At 49.8% G+C, this 16960-nt stretch overlaps 1 protein-coding gene across 4 annotated transcripts in view; it reads right to left on the bottom strand.

Moving 5' to 3' along the window:
- NRP2 (neuropilin 2) overlaps nt 1-16960 on the bottom strand; it is a 106444-nt gene that overhangs the window by 21818 nt on the left and 67666 nt on the right. For 2 of the 4 annotated variants that reach the window (XM_021713685.1, XM_021713684.1), the window contains exons 13-15: nt 6040-6296; nt 4585-4681; nt 3431-3451 (exon numbers count right to left, since the gene is read on the bottom strand). In XM_021713685.1, coding sequence (XP_021569360.1) covers nt 3431-3451; nt 4585-4681; nt 6040-6296 — 375 coding nt within the window. Of the gene's footprint in view, nt 1-3415; nt 3452-4584; nt 4682-6039; nt 6297-16960 lie in introns of all 4 variants that reach the window. The other 2 variants (XM_021713683.1, XM_021713686.1) reach the window with 1 other exon arrangement.

Raw genomic sequence — 16960 nt, forward strand, 5'->3', positions numbered from 1 at the left:
GACTCCAGGGGCCTCTCCTGATTCTGCCCCCTCTATACTCTATATGAAACAACCTTGATGTGTATGCCCACCTGCTTTCATCTGGATGAAACTGCAGAGGACTGAGGAGGGCACGGATGAAACCTGACACATGGGCCCTAGCCCTCAGAAAGTTCAAGACATAAAACCACATTCATGGCTGTGACAGGGGTGGGGGGGGAATGGACTCTTCCTCAGCATCCCCAGTGTGCCTTCAACAACACCTTTGTGAGCGCACCTGGGGGCTTCCAGGTTTCTAACGAGTGGAGCTCCAGGCCCACAGTCTCTAACAGGTGGGACTCCAGGCCTATGGTTTCTAACGAGTAGGACTCCAGGCCCAAGGTCTCTAATGGGTGGGGCACCAGACCTGTGGTTTCTATTTCTGGGCCGCTAGTCCTGCCTCCCACTCCTGCTCTGTTTAAAGCCTGTAGCTGCTGATACAAACAAGACTCCCCTCCATGATGAGCCACTAGAAACCACTACCTAGTCACCAACCACAGAATCCTGATGATGGACTCTATATATTTTTACTGGCTTCTTTAGTATTCTTTTTTCTTTTATTGGAAAAAGAAAGTATTGGGCAAGAGGAAATAATTCATCACCTTAATTATGCCACTTTTCGGTTTCTTTTTTCCCCCATACACACAGTTTTGCATTTGTTAAACCTCAAATCCTAGCAAAAGATGTGTGTCGGCACTGTGTTTAGAGTCACTGCTTCAGAAAAGAAAAGAAAAGAAAAATGTACACCCAGGCTACATTGTTTAAGACATGACTCACAATACTGCAGAAAGGGCCTTTTTAACAGTCACATGACACACAGGTTCCTCATTCTCCTCCTGCCTCCCGCCCCCACAGACTTTTCTCTCCTTGCTTCTTATTACTGACCACACCCTGGCACAAACATTCAGCAGAAGACACAGTGTGGCTGAAATATGAAGAAATGTTGTGCAGCAAGAAATCAGGAGGGAACAGAAAAAGACTCTTCAAGTATAAAAGATCAAGAATATCTAATCAGTCCAGGTCTAAAGGCCACTTTCACTGTATTTCCCTACAGAGACACCTGCTGCATACATTGATCTCTCCCAAAGAATGAGATACCTCTGGTACACGGCTAGCTTATAATGGAAAAAAAACCCCCAAAAAACCCAAAACCAAAAACAGTTTCCAAGACTTACTAACAAGTCAAGTGCCCACTGTGGAGAGTTTCATCATTGAGTTTCCTGTCCCACCTGTCCAAACCTGATTTCTCTGTTTCTTTTTGTGAGTAAAGAGGCTGATTTTATGCCCTGACCAAGAGAGGCTCCTGCTGTCCTGACTGGCAGGGGAACGGTATAGTGTGTCCCTGAGTTAGAAGGCACTGCAGTCCTCTATCCTCGCCCACAGGAGAAGTCTGCTTGAGTCAGACAGAACTGCATGCTGCCTCAGCCAGGAAGGAGAGAGGCGGTGCCTGGCTTCTGCAGTCGACAACTCGGGTGTCCACATGAAGCAGCCATGTGACTGGGTCATCCATTCCTGGTTCTGACTCCACTCCTGACTCTGTGCTCCTTGGCCAAATCTCTGCTTCCCAAGACTTGGGCTCCTCCTCCTAAAGATGCTCACCACCCCCAAAACAACAGCTGTAGACCCATCCATGCAGCTTATGCTGCTGTGCTGAGTCTTATCCACAGAGTGTGCTGCAGATTCTTGCCTTTCAGTCGCTAAGTTCTGCATTTATTCTGGCTAAGTGGGCACAGCTGCACCAAGATTGTTCTTGTACATTTTTTACAAGAAACACGACGGGGCCGCACTGCCTGACCCGAGCACAGCCTCCAGGGCATGCGCCCAGCTCCCAGCCACTGTACTTGTCATGCACCACCCAACCCCAGCTATACAGAACAGCATCTGCGGCAGTCACCTGTATGTCTCGAGCCAGCCTTTCCAGAGCCTCGATACGCAGAGGGAGGCAGGGGATAGCACAAGTAGGTGCTGTTTCACCAGAGGCCCTGTCCCAAAGGCCATGACTGGGATTCACCTGTAATCCAGGTTGTGGGTTAGAGTCTTAGCCCTTCTTCTGGCACTTTGGATGTGCATGAACATCCTGGATCTTACTCCCAGAAAGCACCACTGTATGCACACAGACACCCTCAATGCTTGAGTCTGTGCCATGGGGAGTGTGAGTGGGGCTCAGGACGGCACAAAGGTAAGAGAGAAAATACACCCTCCGTAGGCCCATCACTACCTGCTACTCTGAAGCTAGCTCCTCAGGGGCTGTCTTAGAATGGTGGGTGGCGCATCAGGCAAGATGATCTGAAGTTGAGGAGCACATTTAGGTAGAAACACGAGTGCGTCCCCTTCCAGCTAGGAGCTAGATGGACTGAGCATGAAGAGGACACGTCTAGACGTCTGGTACACAGATGGCTACCCTAACCTCTGAGATGCCGTCACTGGTAGGGCTCACCCAGGCCAGTACACAAAGGATACAGCATCCCTCACCATCTTTCTCAATCAGGCACCAAGGGATCTGTCATTGGGTGAAGGCGAGCATCTCTGGTGTGCGTCTACCCTTAGGTCAGCTGCAGGAGCATGCGGAGAGGCTCCTGAGTGTCTGGCATCAGAGCCCTGTGAGGGTGCACCAGTGTCACCAGACAATCGGGCTATAGAAATGGCGCAAGGACACACTGTACCACCTGAGTTTGGAGGCTGTGTCTGTGTGTTTGTGTGTTCCTGGAAGACACAAGCAACCAACTCTTTCCTCTCTGCTCTTTTCTCTGTTGACTCTCTTAGGACAATGTGTCCTTTTCTGTTTATCAGTCCCACACTCAAAGTGCTTTCAGCCCAGCCACTGGATGCGACTCTTAGGCCCCTCCTCGATACTAGATTCTGACCTGGCAACCTTCCTTCCCAACCATTCTCCCTGCATCTCTCCCCAGTTGCTTGCCACTGTGCTGCACAGGGGTTCACTGAGGCCACTGCCCTGCCCTGCAACTGGAAAGAGCCCATCTCAGGCTGAAACAAATCATTGCCACCTCATTTTGCTGTTGATTCACTACTGATTTTTTTTTGGTTCAGACTTCCCACAGCCTCTCCGTCCTCACCACTCCTGCATTCCAGCCTCACTGCACCCCACTGGACAATGTGAGGGTGAAAGGTTTATCTGTAACCTATTTGTCTCTATTATAGATTTCTAAACTTTAATTAAACCCGAGGCAGTGAGGATCTCAATCCCTTCCCTGCCTATGGGTGTTGTGAGTGCCATCTAGCGGTGGAAAGGGGTGGCACCTCTCTCCTTTCAAGAAATTCATCAGATTTGGAGATTCTTCCCCCCACCAAGTTCACATCACACAGGGAAGGCAAAGGCATGCAAATATATATCTATATATCTATATATGTGTATGTGTTGTGTGTGTGTGTGTTTTACCTTTAAAATTCTCACCTGCAAAAGCTGAGATGGGTTCTGAAAAAAAAAAAACAGAGAAATTTGACTTAGACAAAGAAAAGTAAGTAGATGAATAAGAAAAAGACAACTTTACCAGGTTTTTGCAAATTTCCATGGAAAGTGTCCGTGTCCCCAGTTCTAGACTGTGTCTAACACATCATCAGCATGGGATGGCATGTTGGCAGCATGAGTCTCAAAATTGTTTTGGAACAAAAGTCCTCCTGGAGTCACAGGTCCCCAAAGTGCTATAATTAGTCACTTATCACTGAGAACTTTCTCAGAGGCTGGGTCATGTTTAGACGCCCAAGCCCAAGAGCTGCCTGGAGACTGGGGTGGTCCCAGGGGCTTCTGATATCACTGGGCACACACCCCAGGGCCGGGTGCCTAGATAGGCACCTGGTGAGAGATCACACCTATTCAGCCAGTTAAAAGGGTCCTGCAGCTTCTCAGGACTCCCTATTGACTTGAAAGCACCCATGGCTCCTAGGAGAGGCAGGGGTCCTTGGACGGCCCCTTTTGCAGGGGATAACTCCTTCTTCAGAGGCAGGCCTGAATGAAAGTCTTGCTCAGGAAGGCTGACCGCTTTGCGCCTGACCATAGCCTGTGTGTCTAATCAGACAACAACTCTGGGACTTTGGACACTAGGGGTGCTTGCTTTAAAGCAAAATCTGTGATCTTACTTGAGATGCCACAGTTTGCCCTACAATTCACTCATGTAGCAAAAATGCTCAGGTAATTGTGTTATCATGATTATATAACACATGCACTTTCTTTGCTTGCCAGTGAAGGTGGCCATTAAATCCATCAGTCCTTTCCAGTGGGTAATTCTGACTGGCAGCTGTCTTCATCCTCCAATATATTCTTTCTAGAAGCTGGAGTTTGCTGATGGGGGTCTCAGCACCCTGAATCTCCCTGTACTTAGTGCATGACTACTTATGACTGGAAGCAGGAATACAGGCCTCTCCCCAACTCACAACCTTGCCTGAATTCAACCTAAGATGCAAAACCACCCTTGTACCTTGCCTCCTGCACAGACCATGACCATCCCATCTGCTGGGCAACAACTGTGTTTAAAATGATGTGCTTCCCCCTCAAGTATCCCAGCCCTGGTGTCTTGTCTAAAAGAGCCATGAAGATAGATGTGCACATACCCATGCAGTTCTCCAGTGGTACATCGGTGCTGATCCGGATGTCATCAAGGGCAATCTCCCCGGCACGTCCTTTCCCTATCATTCCCTCGAACACAATCTAGAAGCCAAAAGAACAAGAGCCACAGTTAACTGGGCCTCTGGGTCCAGGTGATACAGAGATTTCCCATCTCCTGCTAACAGCAGCTCAACGTGTGTGTGTGTGTGTGTGTGTGTGTGTGATTGCACCTGGTATACATCTGTGGACCACATGGCTACAGCTCTAGAAATCTTAATTTAAAATGAGTTTGCTCAAATCAAATGCATATTTGAGGGGATAAGAAAATGTTACAAGGTGATAGATATTACAGTCCAGTAACTAGAATGTATTGATTAAAATGACCACATCAGGGTGTATGCAAAAGGGGTTGGAACTCCCCTAGCTGTTTCTGAGGTCCTTTCACATAGATCTTTAAATGCCCAGTCCAGGTATTTGAAAGCTCAGTGGATACATGTAGATGGGAGGTATGGAGACAGAGCATGAGGGCTGGAGCAGCCTTGAGAGTAAGCCAGTCCATGTTGGCTGTTAGAAGCTGCTTGAGCTTCCTTGCTACAGAGGGGAGAATGGAAATGACACCCCATGAGACTTGTCCTCTGCCCAGGCAAGCCCCTGTCCAGGGCAGGATGCACAACTCCAGGGGTACCTGCTGCACAGTGCACTGGGGGGAGTGAGTGGGACTCTGGTGGGGCAGGGATCTCAGGGTACCTCATGCTTTTTAGAAAGTAAGGACAAGCTGCATACAGGAGCCCCCTGCCCCACTCTGTGGCCATTAATCAGACCTTGTTCCTGCCTTCCCAGGGCTCTCTCTGCAAACCAGCCACGTCTGCTTCCCCAGTCATCTGTTGCTATCCTCGTCTGGAGAGGAGAAGGTTAATGCTTTGGCTGGCTCTCAGTCACCTCTGCCACTGCATGTCTACTCCTCCCCAGCTGTGGCTCAGTCTCCTGCTCTCGGCAACCAGGGTCACAGAACTCCATCCCTGGAGCCACTGGGAGGGAAGTTGCCCAGGGGATCCATCCATGTCGGCGAGCCCAGGGTGGGAGAAGTGTCTGCTGCCCTCCTGGGCTCCTGCTCCCCGGGATAGATCCAGGGTTCCCTCCTGGTAAGGAGAGGGAGGTCTATGTGTGTCTTTATCTGTATGTGTGGCTCAGTGTCCCCTTGTCAGTCTACCCGAGGGCCATCTACAATAAAACGGAGAGAACAGCATTTGCTGGAGAAGATTTCAGTGATGCAAGAGCAAGAAGAGGAACAAAGAGCTGAGGCTGGGCTAGAGATAGGCATATTCTGAATCACATAAGAGTGTCGTTTGGTTGCCATGGCAACATGAGAACACAGCAAAATGGGCCTTCACCATATCCCCTGATGAGGAGTGGATGGCCCTCAGAGACACGGACACGCAAATCCCGGGTCCTGGTCCCACCTGGTACTCCAGCTCGTAGCTGGGCAGGATGACGCGGCCGTGCTGCCACTCGCTGGCCTGGTCTTCATGGATGGCCCAGAGGAGCTTGCTGTCCCGGCTGGCTTCCCGCAGCACCTGCAGTGCCACACCGTGCCCGCCTGCCGCACGGTACTGGAACTCCAGGCACACAGCGCCCTGAGGCAGGTGCAGCGGAGGGCTGATGAGTCGGGCACGCCGGGCCTCGCCATTGCTCTGTAGCTGCAGGAAGTGCTGGTCATCTGGGGACAGACCAAATGGGTTCTTGATCAGTGCTTGGGAGACAGCTGGTATGGCTGTGCCCGCCAAGGGAGGGCGGGACTGGGGTTTCGGTGTCTCTGGGCCACACGTGCCCCTGTCCTCCAGCCCCTGGGATCTTTCTGGAGCCTTCTTCAGAGCCTTGGTTAAATATCTTGAGTCTTCAGGTCGAGCTGGCCCTTCCTGCTTGTTTCTTGCCTAGTTTTCTGTTGGCCTTCACCTGGCATAGGGCCTGTGTCTTGGCAGGCTGTGTGCTCCCCTTCCCCACAGGCCCTCATCAGCCCACCCAGGGTCCTGTAGTCTAATGAGTGGATGACAAGGGTATAGCTATAGGGACTGAGGTGGCTGCCGGAGTAAAGATCAGTCCTGGCTAGACAGGGGTGTGACCCTGGCTGGATTGGAGAGTGACCCTGGTTGAATGGGGGGAGGTGACCAAGGTCAGACTGGAAGGTAACCTTGGCCAGACTAGAGGGTGACCCTGGCCAGACTGGAGGGTGACCATGCCTGGATACATGGGTGACCCTGGTCAGATTGGAAGGTGACGCTGGCTGAATAGGGGGAGCAAACATAGATTGGAGGGTGACCTTGACTGGATTGGAAGGTCATCCTGGCCATGGTTTTGCATCAAGCCCTCAATACCGTCCAAATGGCAGGCCCTGAATGTCTTCTGTATTCACAGTGCCACTGACCAAGCCTGGGCTCCACAGACTGCCACTCAGATTCCTAGTGTCACCTTCACACAGAAGAGGGCTGGTGGCTGAAGGGGTCAGGGGCCCTGACATTCTCTTCCCTTCCCTGTCCAGCCTGGGCAGGCCCTGTGTCCTCTCTCAGACAGCTCCAACAACAGAAGCTCTGTCATCACTATTAACATATGCTGTGTGCTTAGCAGAGAACAGACACGTTCTGGAAAATCAAGGCTCGTGAGTCCAAATGTGTGGAGAATGGCTCTGTTGGCCAACTGGTTTTAAATCTACCAGATACGCATGCACAAGGCCGAGTTCTTGTTGCTGGTGGCAGATCCCACGCTGTGTAGACATAGCTGTGGTCTTCACCTGGACCCCACCTGAGCAGGCCCATTCTGACCACTTGCATGGGAGCAGGTGGCATCTGAGGAGGAAATCTTACCACCTCTCTTTGGCCCTGAAATGCAGGGACCTCTTACATAAAGTATGTCTGCAAGATGGCAGGGATGTTTTTCATCACACATGCAGTATGGCATGTGGCATGGCACATACCTTGGGATCACACTCATGTGTCGCCATGTTAACCCAAGACACGTGCACAGAGCTTTCTTACTCAATGGGGACTATGACTGTCTTGAACTTATCAGGGAAGGACAGGCTGGGACTCCAGAGACCAAGTCAATGCCATACTCCCTGGACCACTGCTTTGCTGCTGTTCCTCCTGCTTACACCAGCTTTCTGGGTAACACGCCTCCTGTCAGAGGCCCAGAAACAGTCTCTTCCTCCCAGCTCGTTGGCTGCTGTGCCTACCTCCCTGACTTCCCTCAGGCCCTCCTGTTAGACTCTGGTGTTCTGGCTCTAGAAGCCACATGAGATAAGCTTAAGAGGCACACATGGGCTTCTGGTCTGTGCCTCAACCGCCCAGCTGTGTCCGTCTACATGCCACACAGGGTGTGCCTCCTGCAGGCCAGAGTCAGCACAGGAGACTCAAAGTGGCTGTGAAATGCATAGCATCAACAAAAGAGTTGATGGTGGTGTCTGTGGAGGGCGGAGACGCCGACGCCAAGAAGATCAGAGATCTTCTAAACCTACCTTTCCCCATCAGATCTTATTACTACTGCGTTTAATAATAATAATTAGAACATATTTGCATGATGCTTTACAGGTGGCAGGTATGGCATTTGCATGACTTCACCCCGCCCTCGTAAGCTAGGATGTACTAGCTTTGCTTTGCACATGAGGCAGAAACTGAGGTTCAGAAAGGTTAGTGCCTTGTGTAAGGTGGAGAGGCCTCTTCAGTGGCAGAGCCCAGACTTGACTGCAGGTTTCCACTGTCATGTAGGAAGCTCCTTATTTCAGTGGACCAGTGGGCACCCGCCCCAAGGTCTTGACTCAGTCACCTGAGGTGGACTGACCTCCTGCTGGGCTGGGATTGCTTTTCCCCTCATCTGGGATTCCTCGCTCCTCCAGTCCCTCGCTTTTGCTAGTTCTCCTAATCATTCTGCACAAGCAACATGAATCCGTCTTTCCCCAGCAATCCTAGCGTGTACTGGCTGTACTGTTGATTTTACCTGGGTTCTAAGAGGATCAGCCATTTTCTACGGATTTCAGCAGGTAGTCATCCACCCGGCATCCTCACTGTGTCCCGTGTGTCTTTGTGATCACCCTCATTAGACTGAGTCCTGGTCTACACATACAAGGCTTAACACGGCTTCTACCCTCCACTCATAGACAGTGTTTCATATATGCCACTCCTTGGGAAAAAAAAAGAATGAATGACAAATACGTGGATAAGAGTGACATGAGGCTTTGCATTGGAAAGGTGGGCAGGGGAGACTCTGTTAGCTTTGTTTACTTCCTGTAACCCCTCAGATTATGTAATAGCTTCACAGTCTCCTCCACCCTGTGAGCCAACAGACCCTTTCCAGGGTGAGGTGAGCCCGTAATGGTGGGAAGCAGGAGCTCCAGTCCACTGAGGCCTAGCGGGAACACCTCAAGACCCATGCTCCCATGATTTCCCTGCTCTGTTTCCCTTACCTATAAAAGAAACCATATCTCAGAGCTGTACCATTTAGCCTCCACCCTTCATAGTTTCACCAACAAGACCCTTACTGCTTTCAGACCACTTGTATGAAGGGACCCTCCTCAGCACAGGGAACTCACAGCACAATGGCCAGGACTGGGTAAGGAAAGTTGGGGGTGCAGAGGCAGGAGGCCAGCCTGTCTGAGTTGATTTTGTTTACCCAACCTCTTTCTGAGTCTCCAGGTGCAACTGGGCCAGAGGGCTACCGCCTGCCTTTGCCAGGCCCAGGGAGCTCCAGCCCTTTGCTCCCACAATAAGATGACGATCTGCATGTGATTTAAAGGACCACTATGAGACCAAGAGTCAGGCTGGTGGCAGGCTTGCCCAGGAGTCCAAGGGAACAGAACTCGGTGCTGACGCTGGAGCTAATTTGCGTCAGGATCTGCAGATGAGCAGGCTCTGGACAGTGCTGTGCTGAACTCATACTTATGCTCTGCTGGTCTGTCTTGGTGAGGAATCCAGGGAAGAAAGATAACGTGTAAATATAAGGAACGAGCAGTGGACATCAATCAGTTGGAGTGATGCCAAGCTGACAAGTGCCCGTCACTGTGAGAAGCCCGATTAGAAACAAGGATACCATGGAGGGACAGCGCAGACCAGGAAAAGCCCAAGGGAGGGGAAAGGAGAAGCAGAGAGGAGAAAATGGACAAACTGAGAACCTACTGCATGCTGGAGGCTGCACTGCAGGCTTTGCCTACCTCATCTGAAGTCATTTTCCCCATGAAATGCATAGCATTTTCTCTGTTTTTATCAGTAAAGAAACTCAGATAACTGAAATGGTATAGGATTTGAACTCTGATAGGACTGAGTAATCTTGCCGGGGCACAGCCTATCACCCAGGTGGGAATCCCAGCCTAATGCTCAGTAACCTTTCCATCTGCAAAGTGGATATGAAAACAGTATGACTGTTGAATTGTGAGGAAGAGTGGAACATGCCATGCTAAGTGCTTTGCATAGCAACAGGGACACAGTCAGAGCTCAACAAGTGAAATTACAATGCCTGCCACTCCGCACAACTCCTGTGGTTGGCTTTATTTTGTTTGGAAAGAAAAAAGGTAGAAAGACCCCCAGTGACCTGGGAAGACCAAGCCAAGACTCAAAAAGTATATTTGCTAAGGGCAGTAAGGATGTTCTCTGGATAAGCTGGTTCCCTGGACCCGCCCATCCCCAACACCAGTCATTTCCATCCTGCACCATTTACATGTTTTTTTTTGGTGTACATCTGCAGTAGATGGGGTAAAATGTTACACAATCCTGGATAAGAGTGGGGCCTTGAGTGACCATTTTGAGTAGACCAGTCCTGTCTCCCTGGAGATCCCTGCTGACAGCATCCTAGAGCAGCTGCCATCCTGCCACGTGCATTCCTGTGGGTGTCAACCACACGTTTGCTAGGCCACAACCCTGACTGTCAGAATGTCTTATGTTCTGTTTTAAGGTTTCCTTTGCCATTTAGGTACATTTCCTCCTCTGTCCCTGTTGGAGCACAGCCAGTTTCTATTCTCTGACTTAGAGATATTTTTACTTGTGAAGAATTAAGACCTAGGGTCTATGCTTCCCCAGGAAACACAACCTTTGCCCTTTCAAAGGTCCACCTTCCAGGGCAGTGGTGGCAGTGGTGGGCTTCCACTGGCCCCTTTCACACTAAATGCTTCAGCTGCCTTAGGCCATAGCATCCACACATAGACATGGAGATCAAACACATGCAGTCACTGAAGTTTGTTCTTCTGGAATGCCTCAATGTATAGCCCATTGCTGCCAGCACAGAAAAGGGTCTAAGTGCACAGTGGCTGCAGTGACTCGATAGAAAAAAGGGCTGGCATGGCATGGGTGGGGCTGCCTTATTGCTTTACTTGGCCCTTAGGAAAAGCCCTTTGGATTGTCAAGAGGTTGCCCGGATATGGCAGCTAACCAGTTGAAGACTAGTCCTGCCTGCTAGAAGCTGCTTCCTTCTCATAGCTGATGGTGCCGGCAATGGACAGCTTCCAAGAAAAAGACAATGGAAAGGAAATAGGTTTTGCTGCTAAAAGAGAATGAAAAAATAATGTCCCAGAGACACAATCCTGTTCCTCCTAGATCTGACATGTTTGGGAGGCATTTTGCTGGGTCCTTGACTCAAAACATCTGTTGTTGCCAATGACACAGGGAAAACAATCACATGGGAATACACAACAGGAGTTCAAAAGGGCGAGGAGGAAGCGCCGGGACAGGGCTGTCAGCATTTTAACCTGCTGCTGTCTCTGTAAGGGTCTCTTGATATTTCACCTGAGGATTTACGGCTGCATCTGGCTTCAGCTGCTTTAGTGTCATGTGAATACGTGACCGCGGCTGGCCCAACAGCAACGGAATCAGTTGTGTCTACACCTTACCAAACCTTGACATAAATCACCAGCTTGATCCTCCTGGCTCTCGCAAAGTCAACCACACCATCTGTCCAACACACACATCTCCTGGCTAGCATCTTGTCCTTCTGCTGGAACAACCATCTGAAGGAATACTTAGTACTACAGGAGATGTGGTCTCTGTGTACAGATCATGCTTAAAACATGAGTCAGCCTCAGCTGGTTGCCCAAGGTCAGCCTCTCTCTGCTCAGGTCCCCAAATTAGCAACCAGCAAAGGGAAACGTTGACTTTGAATGAACTCAGCAGGATGCTCTCAAGGTTGACAACAGACACTCCGCGGACATTGGAGATCTCAGGCTTGGTCTTTGCAGGAGTCCACCTAGGGCTGTTTTCTGGTGTGCCAGCTCTCTCGCAGGTGTTGCCACTGAGGCAGGCTTGTCATTCTTCATTATCAATCCACACACCGCTGGGGAACTCGGCCCATCAGGATGAACAGAGAGAAGGATGCTAGCTTCTCCTCTCTACTGTCGTCTTTCTACAAAGCCAAAAATGTTTCCTAACTCCTTTCAAGAAGGACCACCATCCTTTGCTTGTCCAGTTGAAATGATTCCTTGACTACTGGCCTACTCTGAGTCAAGCTGCTCCTGGTCTTTAATGATCTACCACGGTCCAGAGCCAAGAAGTTCCTGTCTCTATATATGAGTGACTGTGCCCCAGCCAGGACACGTGCCCCACTTCTCTGAAGGTGTTTCAATCTCCTGCCAGTCCAATGTCTGCACTGTCTGCTGCCATCAGTTCCTCCTAATCTTTAGATCTCAGAGAGTTGCTTTGTAATCCAGACTCACTGCTAGCTCACCCTCAGAAACCAAGCCCTTCACAAGTGAGTTCACTCATCAATGATTTCTTCTGATTTCTCTACAACCATCCACCCACCTTGCCTGCCCATGTACCACTTAACCATCTCGTGGGCACAACCACATTGAGTCACTGCTTTGGACTCCCACTTGAATGAGTTTATTTAATGGCCCAGTCTACCTCAAAACAGTCCTATTAGGCTGGGCATGGTAGCTCATGTCTGTAACCCCAGTACTTTGGGAGGTTGAGACAGGAGGATTCCTTGAGCCCAGAAGTTTGAGACCAGCCTGGGAAACACAGAAAACTTTGTCTCTACAAAAAAAATTTTAAAAAAGGCGTGGTGGCATGTGCCTGCAGTATTAACTCCTGAAGAGGCTGAGGTGGAAGGATGGCCTGAGCCCCGGAGGTTGAGGCTGTGGTGAGTCATGATTGTATCACTGCATTCCAGTCTGGGTGACAGAGTGAGACCCCGACTCAAAAAACAAACGGGGGAGGGCACACCTCATCAACAAGGGTACCTGCATAATGAACATTTGTATACTTAACCCTAAATTGTACTCCACATCTTTAAAATAAAAATTTAAAACAAACAAACAATAGGCCCAGTGAAGAGTTACTAGTCGTATCACTTACATTTGAAGGAACTGCTACCATTTGTAAAATCTGAGCATTTCAGAACTTGAGGATTCTTGAGCCTATTTTTGAGCCCAGGGTAGAGGTTCTGTTCGCTCAGTCCCATAAGCACGTAAGTTAGGCAGCCAAAGCTCTGTCTTTCAATAGGAGTGTGCTATTCAACATCAGCATTGCCTGTGTTCTTCATGCCACTTGCATGAGTGGAAGTTATTGAAAGGAGGTAACACCATCATCAGATATCATAAGGCCAAGCAATGAACAAAAGAGCATACATGAAGGGAGACATGCACTTGAGGATTCTCATGCTGGCCTGGCCCAGCACCCTCATCTCCAGTCTCCTTGTCTCATTCATGACAATAACAATGACTACAACAACAAATGCAAGTATGAATACTATTGGCCTCACTTAGTATCCACATATGACGCTCTTCCTGATGGAAGAGATCAAGATCACTTCTGCACCAGTAAATGCCATGCCACTTGCTTCCTTTACTTTGGTTGCCCAGGGAGGCAGAGGATACTGTGGTAAAAATACCAGCCACCAAACACTTCCATCAAGGATCACAGAGACAAATCCCTCTAATCATCTGCTTCATGGTTTATACCAAAAACAAGGAGCAAAAGCATCTACGAGGGCCCCAGAGGTGGCTATCATGTGAATGCCAGAGGCACGAGAGCCATGTTGTCCCACATGGCATTCTGTTCTGTCAGGCATTCCATGTGCACTGACCAACACAGTGTGGTTATTGTGCTCTTAAAGTATGGCTGGTGGATGGTACAACCAACGTTTTAGCTGTATTCGTTTTTTTTTTGAGTTGGAGTCTCACTCCATTGCCCAGGCTGGAGTACAGTGGCACACTAATAGCCACCGAAGCGTTGACCTGCTGGGCTCTGGTGATCTTCTGCCTCAGCCTTCCAAGTAGCCAGAACTACAGGCGCACACTACCATGCCTAGCTAATTTTTGATTTTATTGTAGAGACGAGGTCTCGCCATGTTGCCCGGGCTGGTCTCGAACCCGCAGGCTCAGGCCATTCACTCATCTCGGCCTCCCAAAGTGCTAGGATTACAGGCTGAGCCACTGAGCCCGACCAGCTGTATTAGTTTTAATTAATTGAAATTTAAATTGCCACATGTGACTTGTGGCCACGATATTAAACACTGCAATCCTAGACACCAGCCCACCCTATGATCTCAAGGAATTTCTGCCTCAGTCCTTAAAGATCTGAATCTGATGGTTCTCAAAACTATTTATGATCAAAATACCTGAAAATGTCTGTAGACAACATGCCAACTCCTACGAAGGGGGACACTGTGTCATTGTTGTGACAGAGGAGAGGCCAAGTCTCAGAGGATGGAGATGCGTTCCTCTGCAGCCAGCAGGGGTTACTGAATTTGGAACAGGGTCCCCAGGGGCTGGTCTGAACACACTCCAGGCAGCTAAGCCACAAGTAAAGAGCTACAAAAAGCAATTCTGAGTGGCTTGAAAGGCTATCTTGAAAAACAAAAACAGTGGAATGAAACCAGTGGGTGTCTTGTCAGCCTTAAGCAACCATTACTACTAGCCAAAAGAATAGAACTAATTGCTTACTTTAGAGGAAAAGGAAAAGGGGGAAGTAGGGTGGGGGGGTGGGGGGAGAGGAAGAAAGAAAACACAAGAAAACAAAATTATAAAATATCTAAGGAATGTCAGTCATTTCCACAGACACTGCTGATCAAATGGCCTGGGCCAGTGTTTCAACATGGCTGCTTCGTCCTTCCCTCCGCCCTCCCTCTCCCTTCCCACCCTTGACAGGGACACCTCCCTCCTTACACTTAATTCCTGTTATCTCCCAGGGATGAAGTGGCATCACTCGTGAAGAGTGGATGGGCCCCTCTGTGTGGGATGGTGTGGGGAGGGGCTTGGCCGGCTCTGGCCTGGCTCTGTGGGTGCAGAGCTGATCCCATTAGCCCTCACCCTGCCCCTGACCAGGCCAGCTGCTTCCTTTCTTCCACTGCTCCCCTCAGGGCCTGTTTTTTTTCTTTTTTTTTTTAAGAAAGGACCACCCTGAACAGAAAGGGCTTTTTATCCTCTCCTGCTTAAAGCCGTGTCACATTTTGCAAAGAAAAGGAACATAGGAAATGCAGGGAGGGAAAGACTCGGAAACAACACTGTGATTCTGGGCCTGGAGGCAGGTTACAAGTGCCACTCCCCCAAACTTCAGGGGCTTCTCTGGAAGAGGAAGACCACTGCCTTTCTTCTCCCTATTTCTTCAGGGAGGAACATGACATCTAGCAGTTGCTAACTTTTCTGATAGTTCCCTGATTTTCTCCCTGGCCCCATCCATTCAAAGGCTGGAACTCTGCCCACAGCATGAAGTGCTCCCAGCCTGTGGGTGTGAAGGCTCAGTTGGATGGAGGATGAAGATCGGGGTTCCCAGTCAGTAGCAGGGGGCAGCTATGAGGAATGTGGGTGAAGGCCAGGAGGATTAGGAGGAGGCAGGGGACAGGCAAAGGGACTGAGGTCACAGGGAGGTCACTCCAGCTCTCTAGAACTGACTTGCTCATTGGTGGCCTTTGGCCTGGACAGGGCTGGTCCCCGACACCCCCAGGGGAGGTCTGCTTAGAAGGGTGCACGGGAGGAGGTCAGCACGACTAAAAGGGATCTGGGGCAACACTGGGAGGGAGCCAGTCCCCTCCTCAGCCTGTGGGGGACCTGGCTACCCCCCTTACTCAAGAGGGCCTCTGCCCAGAGTCACAAACACACACATATACAAACACCATGCATACACACACATAGACTGCACAAACCTTCTTTACATTCAGATAAGAAGTGGGGGTGGGGAACAGCCATGAATTAATTGGACCTGGTCTCAGAGGAGAGGAAATGAAATGAAAAATCCAGCCTGGGTTATAAAAATAAGTATTTTTTTCCGACGTGCAGGAGGCTCATTATGTTAATTAAACATTATTGCAGCTCACGGAGGGGGAGGGTGATTAAGACTGGGGCGGGTCAGTGCTCACCCCCGCTGCCCGGGGCTGCTGCGATCTCCAGATATTAATCTGTCCGAGCACTCAAACACTGACGAGATAAACACTTGAAATATGAAAATGTTTTTCTTCAGAGCAGACGCTGCGACCCTCTGAGAAAGCGAGGGCGGCTGTGTCAGGAGGCTGTCCAAGTGCTCTCCCGGCCTCTGTCCTCCCACCACCCTCACAACCTGGGGACAGGGACATGGCCCATCTTAGGGCACAGGCCACCAGGCAAAGCTGAGGAAGCCTGCAGGAGGAAGGTCGTGTGCCCCCTTAGTCTTCTAACCTTCTCCTATTGCACCTTGGCAACACTGATCAACAGAATTTCCAAAACTAATCCCTTTCCTCTCAAACACATTCTGGGGTCTAAGATCCAGGTCAGGGGTAGGGGACTTAGTAGCTACTGAGTATTGTGCTAGAGCCAGTGCATCCCAGCTTGTGAGTACACTTGGTGAGCTTTCTGGAATTTTGCAAGTCAATGGTTAAATATAACCCTTATTAAAAATTAAATCATAGAAAGTCATCATTCAATCAACTGTGGTAAAACCTAAGGTAACAGACACTGGACACAACACTTCCTAGTTCCCGTAAGGTTTCACTGGTGCCCATGCTCCCGAGATCATTATAATCTGTGGTGTCTGCATGACGGACACATGCACTATGATGCCCCATCACTGCACTTTGTGATGCCACCTCAATGACGTGTTTGTAGTTTAACTTGACCGTGGCCAGAGTATTTACACCACTGAGAACCGCAAACATCACAAAGCAGGTTGTTGTTTTTTTTTCCAGCAGGAAAACCTATTGTTACATGTTTACCAGTTGCTGCCATTAAAGCATGTGACAGTAGAGAGAGCTGACAACTCTTGTTTCCAGCTGCTCAGGAGGGCCCAAGGCAGCCCTCTCTGGCTGCAGGGCTGGCAGAGGCTTCTGAACCAGCCTTCTGAAACCACAAGGGCGGGCTTAACGAGGTATAGATATCCTCTCTAAGACTGCGTGCCTGGGCTTTGCTCTGCTGGACACCCATGGGTGTGGCAGCACTTG

Source organism: Carlito syrichta, unplaced genomic scaffold (assembly GCF_000164805.1).
Source record: "Carlito syrichta isolate Samal-C Ts95f unplaced genomic scaffold, Tarsius_syrichta-2.0.1 Scaffold304675, whole genome shotgun sequence".
Lineage (NCBI taxonomy): Eukaryota > Metazoa > Chordata > Mammalia > Primates > Tarsiidae > Carlito > Carlito syrichta.